The 27,106-nt window shown below is 48.7% G+C and overlaps 1 protein-coding gene across 4 annotated transcripts in view; it reads left to right on the forward strand.

Annotated features, from left to right (window-relative positions):
- EPS15L1 (epidermal growth factor receptor pathway substrate 15 like 1) overlaps nucleotides 1-27,106 on the forward strand; it is a 105,529-nt gene that overhangs the window by 19,048 nt on the left and 59,375 nt on the right. For all 4 annotated transcript variants that reach the window (XM_043911085.1, XM_043911086.1, XM_043911087.1 and 1 more), the window contains exons 2-9: nucleotides 5,676-5,717; nucleotides 5,916-6,005; nucleotides 6,476-6,523; nucleotides 8,341-8,436; nucleotides 9,133-9,195; nucleotides 16,289-16,414; nucleotides 20,072-20,131; nucleotides 23,346-23,579. In XM_043911085.1, coding sequence (XP_043767020.1) covers nucleotides 5,676-5,717; nucleotides 5,916-6,005; nucleotides 6,476-6,523; nucleotides 8,341-8,436; nucleotides 9,133-9,195; nucleotides 16,289-16,414; nucleotides 20,072-20,131; nucleotides 23,346-23,579 — 759 coding nt within the window. The remainder of the gene's footprint in view (nucleotides 1-5,675; nucleotides 5,718-5,915; nucleotides 6,006-6,475; nucleotides 6,524-8,340; nucleotides 8,437-9,132; nucleotides 9,196-16,288; nucleotides 16,415-20,071; nucleotides 20,132-23,345; nucleotides 23,580-27,106) is intronic.

Here is a 27,106-nt window from a genome sequence, read left to right on the forward strand (position 1 = left end):
AGAAAACAGTGAGCATTCAGTGAATGTGATCCACTATTTATCAGAACAAGGAATTATAGATACTTTTTTCTAAAAGTAAAAGTGAAAATGGGTTTACGTTAGAAACGTTTTGAAACAAGCAAGGGAGCGATCATGGTTTTGTTTTGCAGAGGAGCTCCTGCCCTGTATGAAAGCAGGAGTCAGAGCTGATGGACTCAGTCCTGAGAGGATTAGAAAGCCCAATCCTCAGGGCTTCCCCTCCAAAGTAGTAACTGCTGTGTTCCTCATCTCAAGCTGCTTTTCCCCGAGTGTTAAGATTGCACACACTTGCATGAACTGTGGAGTTTTAAAGGCCTCCCGGCAAAAGGATGTGAACTTGTTCCCTGCTGTGTTCCCCTCCCTGTCTGTCTCCCCATCTGTACATTGCCTCTTGGGCTTCCCCTGTGGCTCAGCTGGTAAAGAATCCGCCTGCAATGCGGGAGACCTGGGTTTGATCCCTGGGTTGGGAAGATCCCCTGGAGAAGGGAAAGGCTACCCACTCCAGTATTCTGGCCTGGAGAATCCCATAGACTGTATAGTCCATGGTTGCAGAGTCAGACACGACTGAGCGACCTTCACTTCTGGGCTGGAGGATAGAGTGAAGAGGCCCTGGAAACTTCTCTTAGTGTTTTAGGAGACCAGCTGAAGGATCAGATTCAGAGGTTTTTATTTATTGGGGTGTGCCAGGTCTTAGTTGTGGTATGCAGAATCTAGTTCCCTGACCAGGGTTTGAACCCGGGACCCCTGCATTGGGAGTGCAGAGTCTTCACCACTGGACCTACAGGAAAGTCCCCAAAGTGAAAGTCATACTGAATGTCAGTGAATAATGCAGAGTCAAAGGTGGCCCCTTAGCACCCTGGTCTGGTGGAGGAGAACGCCCTCCTGCACAGGCTCTGTCTGACTTCCGTTCTTGAAGCCATCTCTGAGTTGTCCGCAGCCTCTGAAGACTGGAGGCCTTGTCCCCTGGCCTGTTCCCTTTCTGCCTTTGCCCTGGCCTCACTTCGGGGTTGGACAGAGGTGGGCAGCTCTGGTGCCCACTCTCAGCACTCGGGGCTCTGTCCTAGCAGAGTGGCTGCCCGCAGCAGTGAGCTGCTTGTGTCCCAGGCCTCTGCCTGTCATCCAGGGGCTCGAGGCCTTAGCAGCGTTTGTCTTCAGTTTTGTTGCAGTCATGTATGGGGCAGCTGGCAGGCATGACTCCACTGTCCCTGGGGGGAAGTTGTGTGGTAAGAGGAAGTGCCAATTAGATCTACTGATGTTTCCCCTTCCCCGCCCGTTTCTGCTTATGTAGTGGCTGACGTATGTGTAATTAAATCAGAACCTCTTACCTGCTGTCATTGTCCCAGGTTACCCAGACTGATTCCTGTATTTAGTGAGGAATGAGTGAGGCATACTCTGTGGTTTTCCATTAGCTGTAGGTCATCTGGGATCGACCTCTGACTACAGATTGCCTATGAGAGGAGCTCTTAGCACTGACAGTCCAGGCGTTGGGGCCTGGGGCTTCAGGGCCTTTTCTGGACTATTTAAGGTCTTGTTTCTCCTGATCGTGGATCTGATTCGGAAGCATTTGGGAAGTTTGAAGAAGTAGAAGTGAAGTCACTCAGTTGTGTCCGACTCTTTGTGACCCCATGGACTGTAGCCTATCAGACTTCTCTGTCCCTGGAATTTTCCAGGCAGGAGTCCTGGAGTGGGTTGCCATTTCCTTCTCCAGGGGATCTTTGGGAAGTCTGAGACAGTTATTAACCCTCGGTGCTCCAAACACCATAACTCTGGTTTGCACTGGGATCACAGTAGCTTAGAAACCTCTCTCTTGCCTAACATGAGATCTTAAAAAAAAAATACCACTGGAAATTCGTTTCAGAGCCATGCCTTTCTGATTGCTAGCAACAAGGGCACCTTTGTCCAGGTTGGGAGGGGGGGTCCCTGTGGTCTTGAATTCTGTTCCCATGCACTACGAGTACATGATGTACTATTGGGACCCAGCACCACCACCTTTACTGAGAGGTGACAAATAGCCAGCCTGACTCTGCTTCCTCTCTTGGCCGTATTCCTCCAGGGTGATGTGTTTTTGAGAGCATGTAGACCTTTAATTAGTTAATTATTTTAAATTGAGATTATAGTTGACCTATGTAACGTTATGTTAGTCTCACTTGTACAACGTGATGATTTGTTATTTATTTGTTATTCATGTTGTGAAATAATCACAATACTTAACATCCATCACCACACATAGTTATAAAATTTCTTTTCTTGTGATGAGAACTTTTAAGATGTCCTCTTAGTAACTTTCAGTATACAATACAATATTATTAACTAACTTATTTTATAGCCAGAAGTTTGTACCTTTTGACCATCTTTATCCATTTTGCCCACCCCCTATTCCCACCTCTGGCAACCACCTGTCTGTTCTCTGTATCTGTGGGTTTGGTTTTTTGTTTTTTAGATTCCACATACAAGTGAGATCTTCTTCCCCTGTGTAACTTATTTCACTTAGCATAATCCCCTCAGGGTTCATCGTCACAAATGGCAAGATCTTCTTCTTTAAGGGCTGAGCAGTATTCCTCTCTCTGTGTATGTACACACCATGTTTTCTTTATCCATTCATCCATCAATGAGTAAATATTTAGGTTGCTTCCAGGTCTTGGCTATTGTAAATAATCCCGCAATGAGCATGGAGGTGTTTGTTTGTTTGTTTTCCTTTGAGTTAGTGTTTTCATTTCCTTTGGATCAGCATCCAGAAGTAACATTGCTGGATCGTATGGTAGGTCTAGTTTTAATTTTCTGACGACTCTCCGTACTATGTTTCATAGCGGCCGTAGCCATTTACACCCCACCAGCAGTGTTCAAGGCTTCCCTTTTCTCCACATCCTCACCAGTACTTGTTCTTTTTTAATCTTCTTGGTGCTAGCCTTTCTAACCAGTGTGAGGTGGGGTACTGTAGTTTTTGATTTGCCTTTCCCTAATGATTAGTGATGTTGAGTGTCTTTTCACATGCCTGTTGGTCATCTGTAATGTTTTCTTTGGAAAAATGTCTGTTCAGATCCTCTGCCTATTTCTTCATAGGCATATGAAGACTTCAGGTCATAGTGGGTTGTTTGGTTTTTTGCTGTTGAATTCTATGATTTCAAGTGGAATTTTAAATTCTGGTGATCAAACAGGGTGTGATGGTGGTCACTACTGTCTCAAGTCATAAAAAGCTAAGGGGACAGCCTCCCCCAGAATGGTATCTGCAAGGGCCTGGGGTGGGAGGAAGCTGCCGGCCAGGGAGTTGCCGTAGCTGCTATACGCTTAGCTTTTTTTCTTTTGGCCGTGCCACACTGCTTAATTCCCTGACCAGAGCTTGAACCTGGGCCCATGGCAATGAAAGCAGCAAGTCCTAACCGCTGGACTGTCAGGGAAGTCCCCGCTTAGCTCTCGTGTCTTCTCACTGGTGTCCTTGTCTTTTCTTTCTCAAGCTTCGGCCTTTACCCTCCTTTCTTGCTTTTTTTTTTTTTTTTAAAGCTATCTATCACAGTAGTGTATTTTAAAAATATTTATTTATTCATTTTGGCTGCAGCGGGTCTTAGGTGCAGCTCCACGGAAGTCTTAGTTACGACATTTGGGGAATGGTGCCCTGACCAGGGATTGAACCGTGGGCTTCTGCCTTGGGAAGGTGGAGTGTTAGCCACTGGACCACCAGGGAAGGCCCGTTTCTTGCTTTTTCATATTGCTCTGCCTCTCTTTTTCTGTCTTTTCAGGACTTCCCCTCTTTCTTTTGTTTTGACTTCCCTCTGCCTCCCTTTCTGGGCTTTATACTCCTTTTCTTCTATTTTCATTCTCTATTGCCGCTGTTCGTGTACTTTCACTTCTTCCTGTGTTTGCAGGTGTTGCCATCCCCTGGAGAAGCTGACCGTAATCTGGCCATTATTTTTAAACTGAAGTGATTTTTTACCACACAGTAGCGTGCAAGTGTTGAGCTGGTTCAAGTCAGTGAATGTAGCTGAAAGGAACCCACCTCCCCTGTTTTGTTCATTATGAAAAATTGCACAACAGTGTTTGAAGACTTTTAAAATGAACACTGTCATCCCAGCTGTCATCCGGTGCTCATTTCTCCCGGCGTTCTTCTCTTTAGCTGTTTACACACCTGTCCTTCCATACGATTAAGCACGATGTTGTCTTCCTCGCTTTTCTCAGCTCCCTGAATCAGCAGCACCTTTGCCGTGTCCTGCTTTTTTCCTTTCACTCAATAAAAGACCTTGGAGGTGGTGAATTACTCTTTTCCTTTCACGCAATAAAACACCTTCAGTTCAGTTCAGTTCAGTCGCTCATTTGTGTCCGACTCTTTGCGACCCCATGAATCGCAGCACGCCAGGCCTCCCTGTCCATCACCAACTCCCAGAGTCTACCCAAACCCATGCCCATCAAGTCGGTGATGCCATCCAGCCATCTCATCCTCTGTTGTCCTCTTCCCCTCCTGCCCCCAATCCCTCCCAGCATCAGGGTCTTTTCCAGTGAGTCAGCTCTTTGCATGAGATGGCCAAAGTACTGGAGTTTCAGCTTCAGCATCAGTCCTTCCAATGAACACCCAGGACTGATCTCCTTTAGGATGGACTGGTTGGATCTCCTTGCAGTCCAAGGGACTCTCAAGCGTCTTCTCCAACACCACAGTTCAAAAGCATCAACTCTTCGGCGCTCAGCTTTCTTCACAGTCCAACTCTAGGGGTGCTGAATTCCTGCCCCTGCTGGCACACTCCCGCGGATCTTCTCGCCATTGGGGGGAGGCTTGCTGAGGTTGGGAAGACCCCACAGAGGCTGCTGGATGTGTGAGGGTTTCACCACCACCAAGCTGAATCCAGGCGTGTCTCAATTAGCCTCTTGACTGTAGATCAGGTGGTTATCTCTCTGAACAGCATCTTAGGAAATCTGGTGGCCGGAACGCGGAGTGTCTTCCGTGCCAAGCTCAGGACTTTGAACTTCCTGCCTGTCCTAGTGGAGGCTGTCACCGGCCGAGTCTTTCCTGGTGCTTGGGGCTGGTCAGCACCTTTTTGCCCAGTCCTTCGGGTGGATGGCTGGAGGAAGACCAGATGGGTGGGGATAAGCCTTGGAGCAGGGAAACCAGTCTGAAGCTGGTGTGACTGGTGATTCATGGTGACTTGTGGAGACTCCTGTTCCGGTTCTGCAGCCAGAGCACAGTCTCAAAGGATAATGGTGTCTGTTCCTGTGAGCTCCCGGACGCACCGAAATCCCATCGGTCAGTGAGTGGAAACCAGCCCGGGCTGCCACTCCTCCTGAACAACCGCGTGGTTTGTGTTGGAATCAGGACTTATTTGAGAGCATTAGCATTTCCTTTTTCTAAACTGAGGAAGTGTGAGATGTCTGTCTGAGAATAAACTGCAGTCTCTGTTTTTTGTTGTTAAGTCACTCAGTTGTGTCTGACTCCTTGCGATCCCTTGGACTGGAGCCTGACAGGCTGCTCTGTCCCTGAGATTTCCCAGGCAAGAATACTGGAGTGGGTTGCCATTTCCTCCTCCAGGGAGTCTGTGTAGAGAGGACATTTAAAGTGCCTACATTTTGATTTTGATATTTATGTATTTTCCTGATGACAGATTGAGGGGATGACGCTTTTTTTAAAGAGAGGCTTTGTGTCCATGTTTGACCAATGTCTGTGGTTTTGTTTACAGATTCCCACCGGAAATCCATTATATGAGTCTTACTACAAGCAGGTAAGTTTTCACTAGTGTCTTTCCGGATTGAGCTTAGAGAGGGAGTGACTTGGAAACCCCCAGCTGTGAATTGCAACCCAGAGAGGCCTCCCCTCCCTTTGTTTCCCAGCTGTCAGCCAGCAGCCAGTGTCACGGGTGTTGCTTTACCTGCTGCTCAGCTGCCAAAGCCTTATCTCACGTGTTGCTCCCCAATTCCAGGTAGACCCAGCATACACAGGGCGAGTTGGGGCGAGTGAAGCTGCACTTTTTCTAAAGAAGTCTGGGCTCTCAGACATTATCCTTGGGAAGGTATGTGATGAACGATAGCGATTTCTCTTCTGCAAACACCCTCAGGGCTCCCCTGGCAGGTGGAGACCAGCCTGTGCAGACCCCTCTTCATGGGGTCTGTACTCCTCTTGGGAAGCAGGCTGGCCATTGCGAACCTCTCAGGGCTATAACTGGTGGATGCAAATGCTCTAAGGGTTGCTGCCCCCCTTTGCATGGGTAGCGGACAAGAGGCCTGAGCGATCTTGGGGTCTTAGCTGTGGCTTTATGTTGGCCTTGGAGCCTAGTACACTTGGGAGTTCTCTGGACTATGCTGCTGCCTGCTATGTGCCTCCCTGGGGAGAGGGAGGGGTCCAGGCCGCTCACCTCGTCTGGGTCTGCCTGCTGGGACCTATACATGAGGCTCACGTGTATGGGTGAGTGGCGACGGTGGCTCCTGTGTGGTGAGGAAATGATCGGAGGTCACACTCACGAGCACTTTTGTGTTTCCACAGATATGGGACTTGGCCGACCCAGAAGGTAAAGGGTACTTGGACAAACAGGTACATACACGTACACACACAGTAAGTGGAAGGGCTGGGCCAGAGCCCCCAGGCCAGGTCGCCCCTCACTTCCTCCCTGTCGTCGCCACCGACAGGTGTCACCAGACATAAGTGGGGCCATCAGACCGTTAAAGCGCCAAGGTTTCATTTCAAAATAAAGGCCTCTTGAGCTCTTGGAGCCATGTTTCCTGGTTAGCGTAATCTTTTTAATATTTTGTGTGGTTACAAGTGACTCAGATGTTTTCCCAACGTTCTGTAAGTTTAGACTCTCAGGGAAGTTGCAGAAAAGAGTTGAGATTGTTCCCGTGTGTGCTTTCCCTGTCTCCCCAAGGCACGGTGCTCAGGTCCCGTGCAGCGCTAGACCAGGGGCCTCACCCAGAGCTGACCACGTGCGTAGGCACTTTGGTCTGGTGTTGTCCCTGGTGTATAGAATTCTGTGTAATTGCATCACTCGCATAGATTCAGGTAACCACGGCCACTGTCAGGATTAGGACATTCTCACTGCCCCCAACGAGTCCCCCTCATGCTGCCCCCTGGGTGTCACACCCTGAGCCCTGGCAACCACTGGTTCCTTCTCTGATGTGATCCCATCATTTTGAGAATATTCCATAAGTGGAATGTTATAGTGCTTTAGATTTTTTGTGCATTGGCAGTTGGATTCTTCACCACTGTGCCACCTGGGAAGCTAGTACTTATGATTTTTAACTGGTCATATTTTAATTTAGTTCAGTCTTTCCCCAAACTCTATTCCAAGGGGTGTGGTTCCTGGTGTCTCACTGTCCATGATCCGACCTGTGGAATTAGCACCATGCGCGCCTCCTCCCTTGCTTGAGATTCATAGCGCACGTTTGTGTGTTGAGGGTTCAGAGGACCTTTGTGGGAGAGAACCCTGTTTTATTTCTCTTTTTAAAAATTTTTTGGCCGCAGCATGTGGCATGTGGGATCTCAGTTCCCTGACTAGTGATCAGACCCCTGCGCCCTGCATTGGGGGTGTGGAGTCTTAACCACTGGACCACCAAGGAAGCCCCAAGAACGCTGTTATCTTTGCTGAATGCAGTTCTTCTAACTTTACTGATGTCCCCATTTCTCTACATGCTACACGGACATTCTGTAGACATCAGCCTGAGACAGGCTGCTCTAGTGCTCACATTTCTGTGAAGGAGATTTTAAAACCATAATTGTGTTTATAGCTTTAAAAAGAATTCATGTTCTTAGGCCTGTTGATCAATTTAGAAAAACTAGGTGATCCTGCACAAGTCCTCTAAGCCTGTGGCATGATCAGTCTTCGCTTCGGAGGAGGGTGAGGAGGAGGCAAGGCCCCTAGTTCAGGTCCTTGGTCCTTGTGTGGGAGAGGAAGTCCACGCCCGGCCATTGAGGAGCAGTGGGTGAGGGGGGATGCTCTGTTCAGCGAGGCCAGGGGGATCCACTGAGCTGTGAGTGTCAGGCCCCAAACAGCTGTGTCTATTCCAAACCATTTCTAAAAAGTCAGTGCATAGTTCAACCACCCTTTAGACTTAAAACTGTACACTCTAGCATTTCTTAAATGTTGAGAGCTCATTGTTTCTGAAAATACAGCTGTTTGAAATTTTATAGCGTTCAGAAAGCAATGGGCTAAGTCTGTTTTAGCACATTCACTTAAGCAGTGCTCCCAGGGTGAGACCGGCTTTGCTTGAGTCTGTAAGAGACTTGAGCATGTACGGGCTCCCCTGCTGAAGCGAAATGAAACGCCTCGGGCCCCCAAGCCCCTGACTGCAGACAGCTCGTCCGCCACCGCTGCCCGCCGGGTGGGGTTTACGCCTGCCCCTCTTGGATTGCAGGGTTTCTATGTCGCATTGAGGCTGGTGGCCTGTGCGCAGAGCGGCCACGAAGTCGCCTTGAGCAATCTGAGCTTGAACATGCCGCCGCCTAAATTCGTAAGTGTCGGAAGCCTCCGTGCTTCTCTGCTTTGTCTGTTCGTCTCTCTCGCTCCATGTTTTTTCTTTCTCTCTCTAATTTTCTTTTAATTGCGGGGAGATTCCCGTAATCTAAAATCAATTTAACAAATGAACCATTGGGCTGTTCAGCACGTTCACGGCATTGTGTAACCGTCACCTGTCTGTTCTAGAACATTGTCACAGTCCCCCAGAGAAAACCGTGTACCCACGAAGTGATCATTCTTGACTCTGCCTGCCCCCAACCCGGCCCTCAGCCCTTGGCTTCCACTGATCTGCTTTCTATCTCTGTGCATTTTATAGAGTCATACATCGTGTTTCTTTCACTCAGCATAATGTTTTCAAGGTTCATCCAGTTTGTAGCATGTGTCAGTACTTCATGCCTCTTCATGACTGAATAAAATTGCATTCTGTGGTCTGCCTCATTTTGTTGATCCTTTCGTCTGTTGGTGGGCATAATAATTCATGTACAAGGAATTGTTTGCATGCCTGTTTGCAGTTCTTTGGGGTCTTTACCTAGGAGGAGAATTGCTGAGTGATGTGGTGATTCTGTGTTTAACTTGCTGAGCTCTTTCTCCCTTTTGAAAGCACTTTGAAATGGATATCCCTACCATGAACCCGTGCTCCTGTGGTAGAATTCGGGGCCAGCTACAGTGGAATGTCTCTCTCTCTCCTCAGCACGACAGCAGCAGCCCTCTGATGGTCACGCCGCCTTCTGCAGAGGCCCACTGGGCTGTGAGGGTGAGTGCCCGGGCCAGGCGCCCCCTCAGCTCTCTCACATGCATTTCTGTTAGTCTTTATGACGTTCAGCACGTTTCACAGGGTGATTGTATCATCCACTTTGTTTCAGAGTGACTGTGCCACCGAATTTGGATGAAATACTTCTCCAAATTAGAGTCTTTTGCAAAAACCATCACCTTTTCCTGTCATTGGGTATTGTTGCCAACCAAGGCAGGCAGATGTTGCATTCTGAAAATTTCACAGTGGTTACCTTGTACTTCTAGGTCATGTTCTGTGATTTTGCTGCCCGGGTAGGTTAATCAGGATAGAAGGAGAAATTGTGAGCTTTCAAGCGTGGAGACTTCCAGAATGTCTTCATAGCTTTCTCCCTTATTTCCAGCCAGTTTATGCTTTACAGTTCTTTCCTCTCTGTTGCTGTCATTGCTTTTTGAAGAACGCTCACCACTTAAAGTGTTCTTTTAAAGATAGGATGTTGAGGCCACAGAGCTGTGTTACTGCTTCTAGAAAGAAAAGAAATGAGTGATGTGTTTCTTAATAAGTGCAGAATTACTCCTGAAGGCAATTTGTGTATGAGTCACAGAGATGGTCAGAGATGGTCTCCCAATGAGACTTCCTCCCCACTCATGGTTATTACATTGCCTCAGTTTTATTTGGCTTAAATACCAGTATTAATAGCAGTCCTGCTATCAAATAGACACCTCTCTTCAGTTGAAGTGAGGTGGATGAACCTAGAACCTGTTATACAGAGTGAAGTAAGTCAGAAAGAGAAAAACAGATGTACGGGATCTAGAAAAATGGTGCTGATTTGCAGGGCAGGGGTAGAGACACAGACATGGAGAACGGACCTGCGGCCACAGCAAAGCCAAGAGGGGGTGGGATGCATTGGGGGAGTAGCACTGGCACATGTACACCACGTGTGTAAGGCAGACAGCTCGTGGGGGGCTGTGTCCAGCACGGAGCTCCGCTCAGCGCTGTGATGCCTGGAGGGCTGGGACTGGGGGTGGGGCGGGGGAGGCCTAAGCGGGAGGGGATACATATGTACTTATGGCTGATTCATGTCGTTGTACGGAAGAAACCAGTACCACATTTGTAAAGCAGTTATCCTCCAATTAAAAGGAAATTTTAAAAAAAGAGACACCTCCCAGCCCCAGGTGGTTTTTTGTCCTTTTTTATAGGGTTGGAAGGGTTCAAGGAGGGAACCCTGGGGAGAGGTCTGTGCAGGGACAGGGCGGAGAGGCCTCAGCTGACCCAGGGGCAAGGAGTTGCCTTTGTGATAAATCAGGCACTTTGCCAGCCATGATCATAGTACCGAAGGATTTCTTTCTGTGTAGTCCAGTTGCATGGCATCTACTTTGAAAAGCAGCTGCTTCATTGTGAAAGACGGTTCTAAACGGCTCTTATTATTCCTCAAACTGTTTCAGCCCCTTTCCAGGAGGGGCTGTGTTGAGTCCTCAAGAGAAGAGCTGGTGGCTGAGGAGCCTGTGAGGCCTTGAAGAGGGGAGTCAGGGAAGGAATGGTGCTGTGACGGGGCAGAGAGCTTCGAGTCCCTTCAGAGATCATGACGAGTGTTAGCATTCTTTTCTGTCGTGAAAGTCCCTGGGCTTCCTGGAGCCAGAGTGGGCAAGTCTGCCAGATCCGCGAATTCCACACCCCAGGCAGATGCAGGGAGGTGGGCTTTTGGCGCTGACGGCGACTCGAGCGCGCAGTGTCTGCTTCTGTTCTGACTTCAGTTTCTTTCTCTTGAGTCGTAAAATACACATCACTCATTCACTGTCTTGCATGCACGCGTGCTCTTTGCTGCCCCATGGACTGTCGCCTGCCAGGTTTCTCTGTCCACGGGATTATCCTGTCAAGAATACTGGAGTGGGTTGCCATTGCCTCCTCCAGGGGATCTTCCTGACCCAGGGATGGAGCCCAAGTCTCCTATGCCTCTTGCATTGGCAGGTGGATCCTTTACCACTGAGTTACCTGGGAAGCCCCGTTCACACTGTCTTAACTGTTTTAAATTGAAACATAGTTGATGTACAGCATTATATTAGCTTCAGTCTCAGTGTTAGTTTTCATAGCGACTTGACATTTGCATATGTTGATGAGATGATCACCATGGTAAGCCTAGTAAGCATCTTCTATGTATAAAGTTGCTACAGTGTTGCTGGCCGTATTCCTTATGCTGTGTGTTGCATCCCCTGGCTTATTCCTTTTGTACCTTGAAATGTGTACCCTTTACTTTCCTTCAGGTGTTTGCCCAACCTTCCACCCCCTCCCCTCTGGGAACCACCTTGTTTCTTCTTTGTATCTAGGAGAGTTTTCCTTTTGTTTCTTAGATTCCACATGTAAGTGAGATCATATGGTATTCCTTCTTTTCTGTCTTCTTTCATCTGGCATGAAACCTTCTAGATCGATCCATCGTGTCATGAATGGCAAGAGTTCTTTTTTTTTAAATGAGTAATAATTCCATTGTGTGTAAGTATGTATGTGTGTGTGTATATATGCATATACACACAGCACATCTTTAAAAAAATGATTGTATTTAGTTTTGACTGTGCTGGGTCTTCATTGCTGCGTGGGCGTTCCTCTAGTTGCGGTGTGCAGGCTTCTCACTGTGGTGGCTTTTCTTGTGCAGAGTGCGAGCTCTAGGGCACACGGGCCTGTCGTTGGCACCCGTGGACTCAGTAGCTGTGGCTCCTGGGCCCTAGAGTACAGACAGGCACAACAGTGGTGGCGCGTGGGCTTAGTCGCTCTGCAGCGTGTGGGATCTTCCTGGATCAGGGATCAAACCCGTGTCTCCTGCTTTGACAAGCAGGTTCTTTACCACTGGGCCCCCAGGGAAGCCTCTGCCACAGTCTTCTTTTCAGTCTTCTATTGATGGACCCTTGGGTTGCTTCCATATCTTGGCTGTTGTAAATAATGCTGTAGTAGACATAGAGATCACGTCTTTTCCAGTTAGGGTTTTTATTTTCTTTGGAAAAATACCCAGAAGTGGAATTGCTGGATTGTATGATTGTCCTGTGTTTAACGTTTTGAGGAACTTCCATCCTGTTCCCGATAGTGGCTGGACCATTCTATAATCCTGCCAACAGTGCACAAGGTTTTTTCTACACTCACACTAACATTTGTTATTTGTTGTCTTTTTGTCAGTAGCCATTCTGACAGGTGTGAAGTGATACCTCATTGTGGTTTTGGTTTGCATTTCCCTGATAATGACATTGAGCATCTTTTCACGTGTCTGTTGGCCATCTGTAATACTTCTTTGGAAACATGTCTGTTCAGATCCTCTGCCCATTGTTTAATCAGGTTGTTTGGTTTTTGATACTGAGTTGAATGAGTTCTCTGTATATTTTTAGATATTAACCCCTTATCAGGTAAATCATTTCCAAATCTCTTCTCCCATTCATAAGCTACCTTTCATCTCTAATTTTATTGATTTTAAGTCTTCCCCCTTTTTTTCTTGGTGATTCTGGATAATTTGTCAATTTTGTTTATCTTCTCAAAGAACCAGCTTTTAGTTTTATTGATCTTTGCTATTGTTTCCTCCATTTCTTTTTCATTTATTTCTGCTCTGATCTTTATGATTTATTTCCTTCTACTAACTTTGGGGGGTTTTTGTTCTTTTCCCAGTTGCTTTAGGTATAAGATAATGTTGTCTATTTGATGTTTTTCTTGTTTCTTGAGGTTGAATTGTATTGCTCTAAACTTCCCTGTAGAGGTGCTTTTGTTGCATCCCATAGGTTTTGAGTCATCGTGTTTTGTCACTTTTTTTTAAGGTATTTTTAAAATTTTCTCCTTGACTTCTTCAATAACCTGTTGGTTATTTAGAAGCATATTGCTTAATCTCCACGTGTTTGTGTTTTTTACGTTTTTGCCCCCTTGCTGCTGCTGCTAAGTCGCTTCAGTCGTGTCCGACTCTAGATATCCCTAATTGATATCTAGTCTCATAGTGTTGTAGTCACAGAAAAGATGCTTGATACAACTTCAATTTTCTTAAATTTACCAAGGCTTGATTTGTGACCCAAGATATGATCTATCTTGGAGAATGTTGTTTGTGGCATTTGAGAAGAAAGTGTATTCTGTGTTTGGATAAATGTCCTGAAGATATCAATTAGGTCCATCTGGCCTAATGTGTCATTTAAGGGTTGTGTTTTCTTATTAATTTTCTCTGTGGATAATCTGTCCATTGGTGTAAGTGGGGTGTTAAAGTCACCCACTATTATGGTGTTACTGTTGATTTCCCTTTTTATTCTGTTAGTGTTTGCCTTATGTATTTGGCTTCCCTGGTGGCTCAGTGGTAGAGAATCTGCCTGCAATGCAGGAGATGTAGGTTTGATCCCTGGATCAGGAGGATCCTCTGGAGAAGAAAAGGGCAAGTCACTGCAGTATTCTTGCCTAGAGAATTCTGTGGACTGAGGATCCTGGTGGGCTACAGTGCATGGGGTCACAGAGAGCTGGACACGCCTGAAGCGACTGAGCACACTCCTGTGTTGGTTGCATCAATATTTACAGTTGTTAGGTCTTCTTTTTGGATCGATCCCATGATCATTATGTAGTGTCCTTATCTCTTGTAATATTGTTTATTTTAAGGTCTGTTTTGTCTGATAATGAGAATTACTGCTCTGGCTTTCTTTTGATTTCCATTTGCATGGAATATCTTTTCCAATCCTCTCACTTTTGGTCTGTATGTGTCTCTAGGTCTGAAGTGGGTGTCTTGTAGACAGCATATATATGGGTCTTGTTTTTGTATCCATTCAGCCAGTTGGTGTCTTTGGTTGGAGTGTTTAATCAGTTTATATTTTAAGAAATTATTGATATGTGTGTTCCTATTAGCATTTTATTGTTTTGGCTTTGTTTTTGTAGGTCTTTTCCTTCTCTTGTGTTTCCTGTTTTATAGAAGTCCCTTTAGCGTTTGTTGTAAGGCTTGTTTGGTGCTACTGAATTCCTTTACTTCTGCTTGCCATTAAAGCTTTTGATCTCTCTGTCAATTTTGAATGAGATCCTTGCTGGGTAGAGTAATCCTGGTTGTAGATATTTTTCCCTTTCATTACCTAAAATGTATCCTGCCACTCCCTTCTGGCCTGCAGGGTTTCTCCTTAAAAGTCAGCTGTTAATCATATGAGGTTTCCCAAAGCACCAAGTATATTACTTGCTGCTTTTCATACTTTTCTTTTGTGTCTGATTTTTGTTGGTTTGATTAATAAATGTCTCAGTGTATTTCTCCTTCAGTTTATCCTGTATGGGACTCTCTGTGTTTCTTGGATTTGGTGGACTTTCCTATTCCTTTCCTATGTTGGGGAAGTTTTCAACTATAATCTTTCCAAAAATTTTCTCTGACACTTTCTTTTTCTCTTCTTCTCCTAGGACCTCTATAATTTGAATATTGGTGCATTTGATATTGTTTCAGAGGTCTCTGAGACTGTCCTCAGTTTTTTTTCATTGTTTTTTTCTTTATTCTGCTCTTTAGTGGTTATTTCCACCATTCTGTCTTCCACGTCACTTACCATTCTTCTGCCTCAGTTATTCTCCTATTGATTCCTTCTAGAGTGTTTTTAATTTCAGTAGTTGTGTTGTTCGTCACTGTTTGTTTTCTCTTTACCTCTCTAGGCCCTTGCTCAGTGTGTTAAATGACTCTTGCGTCTTCCCCGTTCTGTCTGAGATTTTGGACCATCTCTGCTAACGTTGCTCTGGATTCTTTTTCGGGCCCTATTCCCTCTTATTCGGTCCTGTGAGTTTTTACCTCACCCCTTCACTTGCACAGCGTTGCTCATCTTTTCGTTTTGTCTAGCTTACTGTGTGTGAGGTCTCCTTTCCTGAAGTCAGAGGGTCATAGTCCCTCTCAGTTTTGGTCTCTGCCCTTGGCGAGTGAGGCTGGTCCGGTGGCCTGTGTAGGCTTTGTGTCGGGAGGGGCTTGTGCTTGTGTTCTGGTGGGAGCAGGTGACAGGGTGTGTTTTGGGGTGTCTGGGGGAAGCCTGTCTGCTGATGACTGGGTTTGTGTTCTTACCTTGCTCCTATTTGGGTGTGGCGTCCTGCGCTGGGCGCTACCGGCAGTTGGGAGGTGCTGGGTCTTGAGTCCGTGTGGTCCTTTCTGGTGGTCAGGGACTCCTACCCGTGCTCAGCTGTTCTCTGCAAGATCTTCTGCATCTGAAGATGCACTCCTGATGCGTCTGTGGAGAGAGATGTACTCCACTTCCACCTGCTCCTCCGCCGTCTCGTCTCTCTGCCTTCTCGTTTTGTTGATGGTTTTCTGTGCTGTGCAGAAGCTTTTAATTAGGTTCCATTTCTTTGTTTTTGTTTTTGCTTTTGTTTGCTTTAGGAGACAGATGAGTGTTGTGCCTATGTTTTGGGTTCTGGTCTTACATTTAGGTCTTTGATCCACTTTTTTTTTTTTTTTGTATGCATGTTTTTATATGTGGTGTAAGACAGTGTTCTGGTTTCATTCTTTGACATGTACCTGCCCAGTTTCCCCAGCACCACTTACTGAATGGACTGGCGTTTCTCCAGCGTATGTTTTTGCCTCATTTGTCCTAGACTAATTGAGCATAAGTGTATGGCTTTACTTCTGGGCTCTCTGTTGTGTTCCCTTTATCTTTGTGTCTGTTTTTGAACCAGTAGTATACTGTTTTGATTACTGTAGCTATGTAGTATAGTCTGAAGTTAGGGAGCTTGATATTTCCAGCTCTGCCTTTTTTCTCAAGACTATTTTGGCTATTTGAAGTCTTTTGCATTTCCATACAAATTTTAAAATTACTTGTTCTCCTCTATGAACAATGCCATTGGTATTTTGATAGGGATTGAATCTCTGGATTGCCTTGGGCTGTTTTTGTTGTTGTTTAGTCACTAAGTCATGTCCGACTCTTGTGACTCCATGAACTATAGTCTGCTAGGCCCCTCTCTCCTCTGTTGACCTTTGCCATCATATCCGTAGTCACTCGAGGACTGTATCCTTCTGCCTAGACTTGATTTTGGAAGTGCAGGAAGACTGTCCCATGCTCTTAGGTGAGCCCATGCTGGATCCTTGCCCACTTTCAGTCAGCTTTAAGGTCAGGGCTCATTTTGGACACTCATACTTTTTCCCTCACTCAGGCTGTTTCTTTTCAACTAGGTAGAAGAAAAGGCAAAATTTGATGGAATTTTTGAAAGCCTCTTACCTGTCAGTGGTTTGCTGTCTGGAGACAAAGTCAAGCCAGTCCTCATGAACTCAAAGCTGCCTCTTGATGTCCTGGGCAGGGTAAGTGGTTCTCTCGCACAGGGCTCTACTGCTGAATCCGGTTGGTACGCCACCCTGCCACCTCCCCTGACACTTGAAGGACTCACGGCACAGCTGTGCACCATCAGTTTTCACGGGAGCTGACGTGGATGGAGTAGTCACTGCATTTGGGCTGGCTCGGGGCCTCACAGGGTGCAGCTCACAGAGGTTCCCCAGCACGCATGGGGTGGCGACCTCAGAGGTGCTCTCGCTGCCCAGGGCTGAGGACAGGCCAAGCTGGACTTGAACCCAGACCTCTAGGGGAAGAGTATGGTCATATATGTCTATTTCCTTTCTATTTTTAATTTTTTTCACTCCCTGTGAACCTAAGGTAAAGATAGTTTCAGTTCTGCTGCAAGTTTAGATAAAATTTTATGCATTCTCCACCCCCCCTCCCCTTTATTTTAAAGCCTCAGTTTTGTTCCTATTAAACACAAGTATTTAAAATTTTATTTTTTGGCCGCACTGCACGGCATGCGGGATCTTCGTCCCCCAACCAGGAATCAAACCTATGCCCTCTGCAGTGGAAGCACGGAATCTTAGCCACTGGATCACCAGGGAAGTCTCTACAAGTTTTTTTAGATACAGCTCTCGAAACCTGACTGTTTTCCTTCTGACGAGATTTGGTTATGGCCCCTCACGTCTGCCCTGTGCACATAGCCGAGTTCTGCAGTGGCTGTCTCTGTGCCGCTCTGGATCGAGGGGGATGGATGTTGTCCTCTGTCTGGATGGAACTGCTGATGTGACAGGTGCAGACCTAGAGCAGGAGGACAGAGCAAGGTCCCTGCTGCCCTAGGCCACACCTGGGGGTCAAGCTCATGACATTTGGTAGAACCGTGGGGAAAGGGGCAGATTCCTGCCCACTAGGATTCAGCTAGTAACGTCCCTGTTTGAGTTGCACATTTGCAGATTCTGGCCCTTTTTATAGCACCCAGATAGGACTTTGTTTGGAAATGAGGCCACTAAGAAAGGGGCTCTCACAGATCCCCGTGTCTTCTTGGTCGTGGTGTGGTGTAGATGGAGACCGTGAAGGGGACACATGGTGACCCCAGTGGTCTTTATGAGGCAGGATGGGGTGGCCTGCTCCTGCAAGGCGTGTGCCTTTACGTGGCAGTTCTTCACGGTACCTGACAGTGGCTGCGATAGTGTCATAGAGCCAAGTCACGCGCAAGGCAAGGAGATCACAGAAGTGGGGTGTGCCTTATTAGAAGGGGAGCTGCAGCTTGGAAGGGTGGGTTCTGCAGATCTCCTCCCCTGGCACCAGGTTTTGTCCACAGGGGTCACTTCTCTGCTCTTCTCTCATTCTCTCCCTCCTTCCAAACACCAACCCACATGTGCACCCGTTTACCTGTGCATGCACACCTCCACGTCCACACACCCACCCGTCCATGCGTGCACACCTCCACGTCCACACACCCACCCATCTATGCATGCGCATATCGGTGCACTCAGGCATCCATCCATGCATCTCTGCACACTCATTCATCTGTGCCCCCCTGCACCCACACATTGGGTATCCATTTAGTCATTTAGAATCTTTTTTTGGCGTCTGCTCTGGGTCAGCCTTGTGCTGAGCACTGGGAAGAGGGGGAGAGAATTATTAATAGATACAGTCCTTGGAGGTCAAATAAGTAAATAATAGTTAAGATCCTAGTATTTATTTATCGAGGGCTTAGTATGTGCCAGACCTAGTTCTAGGGCTTTGCAGGAATGAAGTCACTGAGTAACTTGTAACTACGTTGTTATGGATGGTATTATGGATGGTGTCACTTTTGTTTTCTTTCTTATTTTTTTGGGATACAGCATGTGGGATCTTCCCTAACCGGGTCTTGAACCAGTGCCCCGAACCAGTACCCCCTTCACTGGGAGCACAGAGTCTTAACCACTGTACCACCAGGGAGGTCCTCCATTTTCCATATGACGAAATGGGGGCCTTGAGCATGGGCAGTCGTTCGCACAGGGTTTCATGGAAAAGGGAATGAGGTCCTGGTGGCCCCACAGCCCTCGCTTTTCCCTGGTGCTCCCGTGCCCCACCACTGCCTCCTTGGTAATCATACTTCTGCTTGGTGGGGACAGTAGAAGGGGAGGTACCTGACCCCCCTGAGCGGAGGGGTTCAGGGCAGGCAGGGAAGGCTGCCTAGAGGAGATGGCCCTGGGTTATAGCCTCCAGAGGGATGGAACAGGGGCTGATGATGGGTTGAGAAGGCCGGGTGCACGATGGCATGCGCAGAGGCCGCCCAGCATGCCGAGGAGGGCTGGCGTTCTCACCAGGCAGCTCCACCCACGGGGGATGTTGAGCAGTGTCTGGAGACATGCTTGGTTGCCCCACCTGGGTTGTGTACTATGGATCGCAGGTGGGCAGAGGCCAGGGATGCTGCTCGGTATCCCACCGTGCACAGGGTGGCCTCCACAGAGATGATCTGGCCCCAAACATCAGTGGTGCCAGGGTGGGGCAGGACTGTGGAGCCAGGAACACCTCTGTGTGCTGTATTTTGGGGAATGTTACTCTTCCTGAGCTGCTACTTCCTCAGTTGAGACCATGGACGTGAAGCACTCAACCCAGTGCCAGACACTTAAAAGGGCATCTATGTGCTTGAGGCGACTGTGATCAGTTTGAGGTCCCTAGAGGTCAAGGTGGAGTCCCAGGAGGATGGGCTGGGTTGTGGAGACCAGCTCAGGGCACAGGGCTCCCTGTGCCAGGCAGAGGGGCAGGGTCTGAATGCTGTCGGTGGGGTGAAGTGGGGTGAGAGTGCATTCTAGGGCAGGTCCTGGGGTTGCCCTGGGGACAGACAGGACTAGAGGCAGGGCGTCCAGCTGAAGCTCTGGCGTCTGTGGAGTGATGGGGTGGCCCAGGCCAAGGACACAGCAGCAGGAGGTAAAGAGGAGGGTCTACACATGACAAGCAACCCTGGGCTGAAGCAGCTAGTGGTTGACTGGGGGTCGGGTACTAGCATCCATAGCGTCATGGATGGACTCTGGCCCCTTGCCTGGCTCTGGGCACTGGTGTCTGCGTCAGGTCGGCCCCCCTACTGGTCCTGGATGGCTCACCTGGGTCAGGAAGCTCGTGCCTTGATTGTGCTTTGGAAAACCTAGCACATGGCATCTGATCTGTGCCTGCCTTGTCTTCTTGGGTGCTAGGTTGACCTGGCATAGTTTGTGGCCTCTTTCTCGCCATCCACTGATAGGGGAGAGGAGGCAAGGTCCCATAGTCCTATTCAAGTGCATGCCCGTGGCCTTCCCCAGCCATAATGGGGATAGGGTGGGTGGGTGGGTACCTGTGTGCGCACATGCGTGCGTGTGCACATGCGTAGGGGGGCAGGCTTGTGTTCAGAGCAGCAACTGTACTAAAACCAAAGACTAAAAACCAGATTAGACATCATTATAATCATGGTCATCTGTTAGTGAAAATGGTGGAAATATGGTGGAAAGGATCTTGGAATTGATAACGCTTCATCGGATGATGGCTTTTCAGAGAACCTAAAGACTGGTTTTTAAATGCACTTTGATTTCCTTGTCTTAACCTGGGTGTGCAGTCAGAATGTGAGTTCTGGTGGGCGTGCCTGCCACCACACAGCCCTTCCTGCCTGCGGGAAGCCCAGGTGCCGTCCCCCACTAAGCCTTGCTACTCTTCCCTTGCAGGTCTGGGACCTCAGCGACATTGACAAGGACGGGCACCTGGACAGAGATGAGTTTGCAGTGGTAGGTCCCTGCCGAGACTCTTTCCCCGCCTCCTGAGGGTGGGGACATGCCACTCGTGTGGGGATTTCTGGACTTTTTTCCTTCTTTTTTTATTGGAGTATAGTTGCTTTGCAATATTATGTTAGTTTCTGCCATACAATGAAGTGAGGCAGCTGTATGTGTACATATACACATATCCCACCCTGGATATTTTTTTTTTTTCTTCGTTTCTTTATTTATTTGTCCATGCCTTACGGCATGTGGGATCTTTGTTACCCGACCAGGGATGGAACCTGTGCCCTCTGCATTGGAAAAGCAGCATCTTTAACTGCTGGGCCACCAAGAGATTCCTCTTGTTTAACTTTTTTAAAAAATGTTTATTTTGACATAATTTGGGTTTAATTTGACAGAATTGTTTTGCATCTTTGCTCAGATTCCCAGTGTTGCCATTTTACTACAGTGACTTTTTTCTCCCTCCCTCTCTTCCACTCCTTGCCCCCCTCTCTCCTCTCATTTGCATATGAAGGTATACAGGCATATATACACACACACTTTGATTTTTCCTTTGAACCATTTTAGAGTTTTAGACATGGGCCTTTTCATCTTGAAATACTTCAGTGTGTATATCCCCAAGCCAGAGGGTTCTCTTATGTTACCACCGTCTAATTCAAGATCAGCAAATTGGCATTGACATTGTGTAATTTATTGTAGTATCTGTTATTATAGGTTATACCATATATGCTTTGTAGATATACACGTGTATATATATTATGTGTATTATTTTATTAATCTGTTGTCTGATCTAAGGATATCATTCACATTTTGCTAGTTCCCCAAAATGTCCTTTATAGTGAAGGAGACTCCAGCTTTGTGTGTCTAGTCCTGTTTCTTGTAATCTAGGTCAGCTCCTGCAACTGTCTTCCTGTCTCGTGGTCTTGTGGGCATTTTAGGGCCAGCGGTTTGTAGAGTGTCCCTTGGTGAGGGGTTGTCTGCTGTTTCCTTGTGATGATCGGCGCTTGTACTTGTTCTCCGCAGGGCACAGGCCATCGATAGGACGTGTGATGTCTTATTACGTGTCTTCTACCTTGATGTCACCCTGACCGAGGTCAGGTGGAGGCTTCGGGATTCCCTCCGCAGTTACTGTTTTCCTTTGTGCTCTGTCTTCCATGAGAGATGACATGTGAACACCCTGTACCCTTGCACCTCTCACCTGCTAGCTGTCGCATCCTCCCAGGAGTCTCACCCGAATCGCTCAGGTTTCTGAGAGCTGCCTCGTGAGGATTTTCTGGTTCTGTCCTTCCTTGTACATTTTCTAGCTCGCGCTCTACTGCGAGGGATTTGTTCACATCACAGTGCACTTAGGGATGTGTCTCCTGTTCTCTGTTCTGTGGTTTAGAATCCTTTACTCGCATGTTTATTTTGCCTGGTGAGAGCTCCTTGCAGCCCAACTCCTTGCATGATGCGATGTTCCCGGCTCTTGCTGTGTACGCATTCTCTCAGCTCCATTATCAGCCATTTCTCCAGGACCCCCAGTTCCTTATAGTGGAGAAGGGTATTAAGAGACCACGGTCTGGGCTCTGGAGTGCTCAGTGACCCCTGGGATGCCACGGCTTCCTCTGGCCCTTTCAGCAGACAGAGCTGGGAAGCAGGGGTGTGTATACACATGACCACCGGGTGTCGCAACGCTTCCGTGTCGGCTTCTGTCCATGCCAGATCCCTGACACTCCTGCCCTCTTCTCCTTTAGCAGCAGTGCTAGATCGCTGTGTAGTTGGGGGCTCTTAGGTCCCGTGGGCTGCCTTCCTATGCAGCTGCCCTTCCTCCACACCCCTGCAGCTCCCCACCCACTTCTCCCAGCTGCCTGCTGGGCTGACTTTGCCTGGCCCCCTCTCCCCACCCTGGGCCAGTGTCATTTCGTCCCCTCTTTTTCTTTCTCTCTTCCCTCCTCCTCATTCGCATCTTTGATCTTTCTCTCTGTTTTATGACATTTATTCACTCATCTCATTCCATTAAATGTCAAACGAAAATAGAATAAAGTAGCCCCTTATAGTTAAGGACAGTGCTTTAATAAATAGTAATTAAGTTCAGGGCTTCCCTGGTGGCTCAGACGGTAAAGAATCTGTCTGTCGTGAGGGAGACCTGAGTTTGATCCTTGGGTTGGGAAGGTCCTCTGGAGGAGGGCATGGCAACCCACTCTAGTATTCTTGCCTGGAGAAGCCCCATGGACAGAGGAACCTGGCGGGCTACAGTCCGTGGGGTTGCAAAGAGTTGGACGTGGTTGAGTGACTAAAAAGCACACACATGATTAACTTCGAGCAAAAAAAAAAATTGCTGAATAATCTGGGAATTCCCAAGTAATAGAAAAACAATGAAATACAGCCATATCCATCTTCTGTTTTAGGAATTTTAAATGTATTTAAGATGAAATTTTACAACATACAAATGAGTTAAAGCTTATTACTATCTTACTATACTGTGGTATAAAGCCTTTGAAATTTTAAAATTCTAGATTAAATTTAAACATTTTCCAAGAAAACTACAAATTTCTCATGTGATTCCATTAATAATTCCTTACACCCCACACTATTCAGTTGTGATTTTTTCCCCCTACACACATCAACTTCTTTGAGCATTTCCTGTGTTTCTGTATCATCCTGTTCTTTTCACTGACCATTATTATTCTTTAGTTTGTGGTAGAATACATGTAACACAATGTACCATCATAGCCGCTTTTAGGTTTGGGGGTTTAATGCATTCATGTGGCTGTGCAGCCATCACTGCCATCCCTCGTCAGAGCTTTTTGACCTGGCAAAACTAAAGCCCTGTCCCCATTAAACACTAATCCCCAAGCCCCTCATGCTTTATTTTTATATTTCTTTTTTTTCAAATATATTTGACTGCCCCAGGTCTTAGTTGTGGCAGGCAGGATCTAGTTCTCTGACCAGAGATCAAACCCAGGCCCCCAGCAGTGGGACTGTGGAGTTCTTAACACTGGACCACCAGTGAAGTCCCTCTTTTTTTTTACTCATTTCAGTGTTGTATGATTGAATCAATGTCTTGGAAAATCATGCACTGATGGCATAGCTCATCAGAAAAGTTTTATTTTCACTCGTTCCGTTTGGAAGCAGCCTCAGAAAGAGCCGTCTTCATGGCATCCCTGGAGCCACTGGAAGAGCTGCCCTCCACCTGCCCTGGCCCTGGGCCTCGTGCCCCAGATGTCTTCTTTTGTCCTCACAGGCCATGCACTTGGTGTACCGAGCCCTCGAGAAGGAGCCTGTGCCCTCCGTCCTGCCCCCATCCCTCATCCCGCCCTCCAAGAGGAAGAAGACAATGTTCGCGGGTGCCGTGCCTGTCCTGCCCGCCAGCCCCCCACCAAAAGACAGCCTCCGCTCCACGCCTTCCCACGGCAGCGTCAGCAGCCTCAACAGCACTGGAAGCTTGTCTCCCAAGCACAGCATCAAGCAAGCACAGGTACAGCCCTCTGCGTGCTGGCCACGCCTCAGAGCAGCTGTTGGTGCTGCCGCGTGGAGTCCCAGAAAGAGGTCGCTCAGGGGTGAGTCGTTTGTGGCCCGAGAGGGGTAAAGTCTGGGATTAAATCACACCTTTATAGCACGTGTCTTAGGCCATCTGGCTGCTGTGACAGTGCCATAAACTGGGCGACTTCTGGACAACAGATTTGCTTCTCGCTTCTGGGAGCAAAAGCGCAAGGTCACGGTGCCAGCAGGCGCGGTGTTTGGTGGGGCCGCTTCCCGGCCCACAGATGGCTGTCCTCTCGCTGTGTCGTCACACAGCCGAAGCTCTCTGAGGTCCCTCTTACAAGGGCACACTAATCCTATTCACGAGGGCCCTGTTCTCACGAGTTAGTCACCTCCCGGAGGGCCCCCCACCACTCCTGACACCATCACACTGGGGATGAGGGCTTGTGTATGAATTGAGGGGGTCACAGACATTCAGCCCATAGCAGCAGGGCTGCAGAATTGACTTTCTCCTTCACTTAGACTTCACTTCACTTAACACCACCTTTCCCCAAACACGCTGAGCACGCTCCCACCTCGGGGCTCTCTGCTCATCCCCCGCCCCTCCTACCCCAGGCAGACCCCAGATTGCACACCGAGGCACCCAGCATCACAAAGCCTCTGCTCATAGGTCACTTGTCTGGAAAGCCTGGTGTGACTACTGCTGACCCTCTACTTGCTTTCTAGATCTTGCACACCTGGCCTGGTCTGCAGTTAATTATGCATCATCTGTTCAAGTCCCCCCTCATCCCCGGCCCTCTGCTGTTAGCTTTGTGAAGGCAGAGTTAGTTCCTGATTATAATGTCAGCGTCGAGAAGAATCTCTGGTGCTTTGATGCTCAGTAAATACATGTTGAGTAATCAGATGATGGAGGGAGGCATCTGCCTCATGTTAGGAAAACAGGAGGGGCTCCACCTCTCCACATGATAGCACCTTATTTGTCAAAAAAGATGCTTCTCACTGTGGCAGCATCGTAAGGGGCTTTTTATGAAAAGGCACCTTTGACATTGTCTGAAACGTGCAAGAACAGGAGATCCATCTCTGCCTCACTTGTGGTTTCAAAGGCAATGAATTGTGACAAGACCAGCCAGCACCACATGCATGTTTGCAATATGATGAAAATGAGAAACGTGTAAGAAGACAGTGAGGTCTCTTGATAGTGACATTCGAAAAAAAACCCCAGTCTTATTTATTTTTGGCTGCACTGGGTCGTCGTTGCTGCACATGAACTTACTCTGGTTGCGACAAGCGGGGCTACTCTGTGCGGTGAGCAGGCTTCTCACTGTGGTGGCCCCTCTTGTGCACAGGCGCTCGGGCACATAGGCTTCAGTAGTTGCAGTGCACGGGCTTAGTTGCTCCAGGGCATGTGGGATCGTCCTGGACCAGGATGGAGCCCGTGTTCCCTGCATTGGCAGGTGGATTCCTAGCCAGTGGACTACCAGGGGAGTTCCAGTGATCGTGACATCTTTAAAGCTCGGTTTTCAACTTATGAGGCTCAAGGAGCTCACGTATCTTGGGAATTGGAAAAAAAAAGGTATCAGAGAGGGAGGAGGAGGCTTAGTCCTAGGAGCACGTTGGAGAGGCATGGCCTCCGACTGGTGAGTTGTGTGTGGCTCTCGCTGAAGGGCAGTCGCAGCTGGCCTGGCCCAGGCGTGTTTCCCAGCCCACCAGCTGTGCCCAGTACTTTCTGGGGCTGCCCTCAGGGGAGACAGACGATAAACTAAGCTTCAGATGATAAGCTTAGCTTACATCGGTAAACTGAGGAAGCTCCAGCAGTCCTGAGAAAGCAGAACTTGGCCTGGCCTGGAAGTGTCAGGGTGAGGAAGGGTCGCCCTCCTGCAGGTGGTGCCAGCTGGAAGGCCCCTGCTGCGGTCACATCTGAGCTGACACCTGAACGATCAGAAGCCGCCCAAGGACTAGCGCCTGGCCCGGCTCTGAAGTGGGGACATTCCCTGTGTCCTTGAAACAGGAAGAAGGCTGGGACAGGGTGAGCCGGGAGATGGTGAGCTGGACTCAGAGAGGTGGGGCTGGGCCCAGTGACTTAGACTTACACAAGCTGCTATTTTCCAAGACCCAACACCTTTTAAAAGTTAGTTTGCTTATCTGTGGCTGTGCTGTCTTTGTTGGTGCATACGCTTCCTCTGGGCGCAGTGAGCGGCTGCTGCTCTTCACTGCGGTGCTCGGACTCCTTCGTGTGCCGGCTGCTCCTGCCGGGGAGTGTGGGCTCTGGGTACACCAGCTCTGCTTGATCCACAGCAGGTGGGATCTTCCCGGATCAGGGATCAAACCTGTGTCCCTTGCATTGGCGGGTGGATTCCTTTTCACTTGTACCACCAGGGAAGTCCCAGACCAAGACCTTGAGTCTGCAGAATTCTTGCCAAGAGTTCTTAAGTACCATAGGTTAGGCCGTGTGTGGTGTGTTTTACTGACAAGGGAGCAAGTGGGGCTGAGGTTCCTGATGGGGGCAGGCGCCCCCCCCCCCCCCCCGCCAGTGGTTTGACGGCTCTCTCCGGGTCCCAGAAGCATGCTGCTGCTGACCTCCCCCCCTGCCTCCCCACGACTAGATGGTGTACTGCTGGCTATGGTTGGAGGTCAGAGGTGGGGGTATGTGTGTCCCCTTCCCCAGGAATAGGGGCAGCTTGAGGAATCACGGATATGAGAGCAGGCATCTCTGTGGACCCACAAACTCCATGCCTCCCCCCGCCCCCCGACCCGATCCCTGCTATTTTCCTCATCCCTAGGCAAGCAAAGCCCTACCTGGGCCCCCAGAGGGCCAGTTACGGGGCCCCAACCCCATGTCTCCTGCATTGGTAGGTGGACTCTTCACCACTGAGGCACCGGGGGAGCCCTGCCCTGGCCCTGGTGGACCCTGGCACCTGCCCTCCTTGTGTAGGACTTGAGCAGGTCGTGTGAGGAGGGATCACACGGGTGCTGGGTGACCGACCACTGAAGTCACAACACCTTGCCGGGCTCTCAGCTGCATCCGCCGCAGCAGGGCTCCTCCGAAGCCCGGGCTCCCGCACCAGCACTGCGGACTCTGGGGGCCCACCCTCCCACGGGCGCAGCTTGTACATCAGCCCCACTCACTGCGTGGCAGTGCCCTGTGTGTGCTGACGCCTCCCAGGGGGTCTGCTGTGTCTCAGGGAGTTCAGGGTCTGCAGCTGCAGGCCGTGAGGCTGGCCCTGCGGCAGCAGAGAGCACCTGCGGGTGGAAGACGGGGGCCAGGCCTTCCAGAACCAGCGATCAGGAGGGTCCTCTCGGGTGCATGTGAAGCCTCCCCCCGGCAGGGGTTACCGCCTTTCCCTTGTGTCCCAGGCAGCGGGGGTGGGCGGGCTGTTGGCAGATAGACCTGCTGGGTCTTCACCTTTCTCTCGGGACAAAGGTTCAGGGCGCTGTCATGGGGTTGCAAGAGGCACAGACGGGCCATCGGGTGAGACTGACCGAGTCAGCATTCACCTTTCCGAGCCTCAGTTTTCCCATCTA

Source organism: Cervus elaphus, chromosome 9 (genome assembly GCF_910594005.1).
Source record: "Cervus elaphus chromosome 9, mCerEla1.1, whole genome shotgun sequence".
In the NCBI taxonomy this organism is placed as follows: Eukaryota; Metazoa; Chordata; class Mammalia; order Artiodactyla; family Cervidae; genus Cervus; species Cervus elaphus.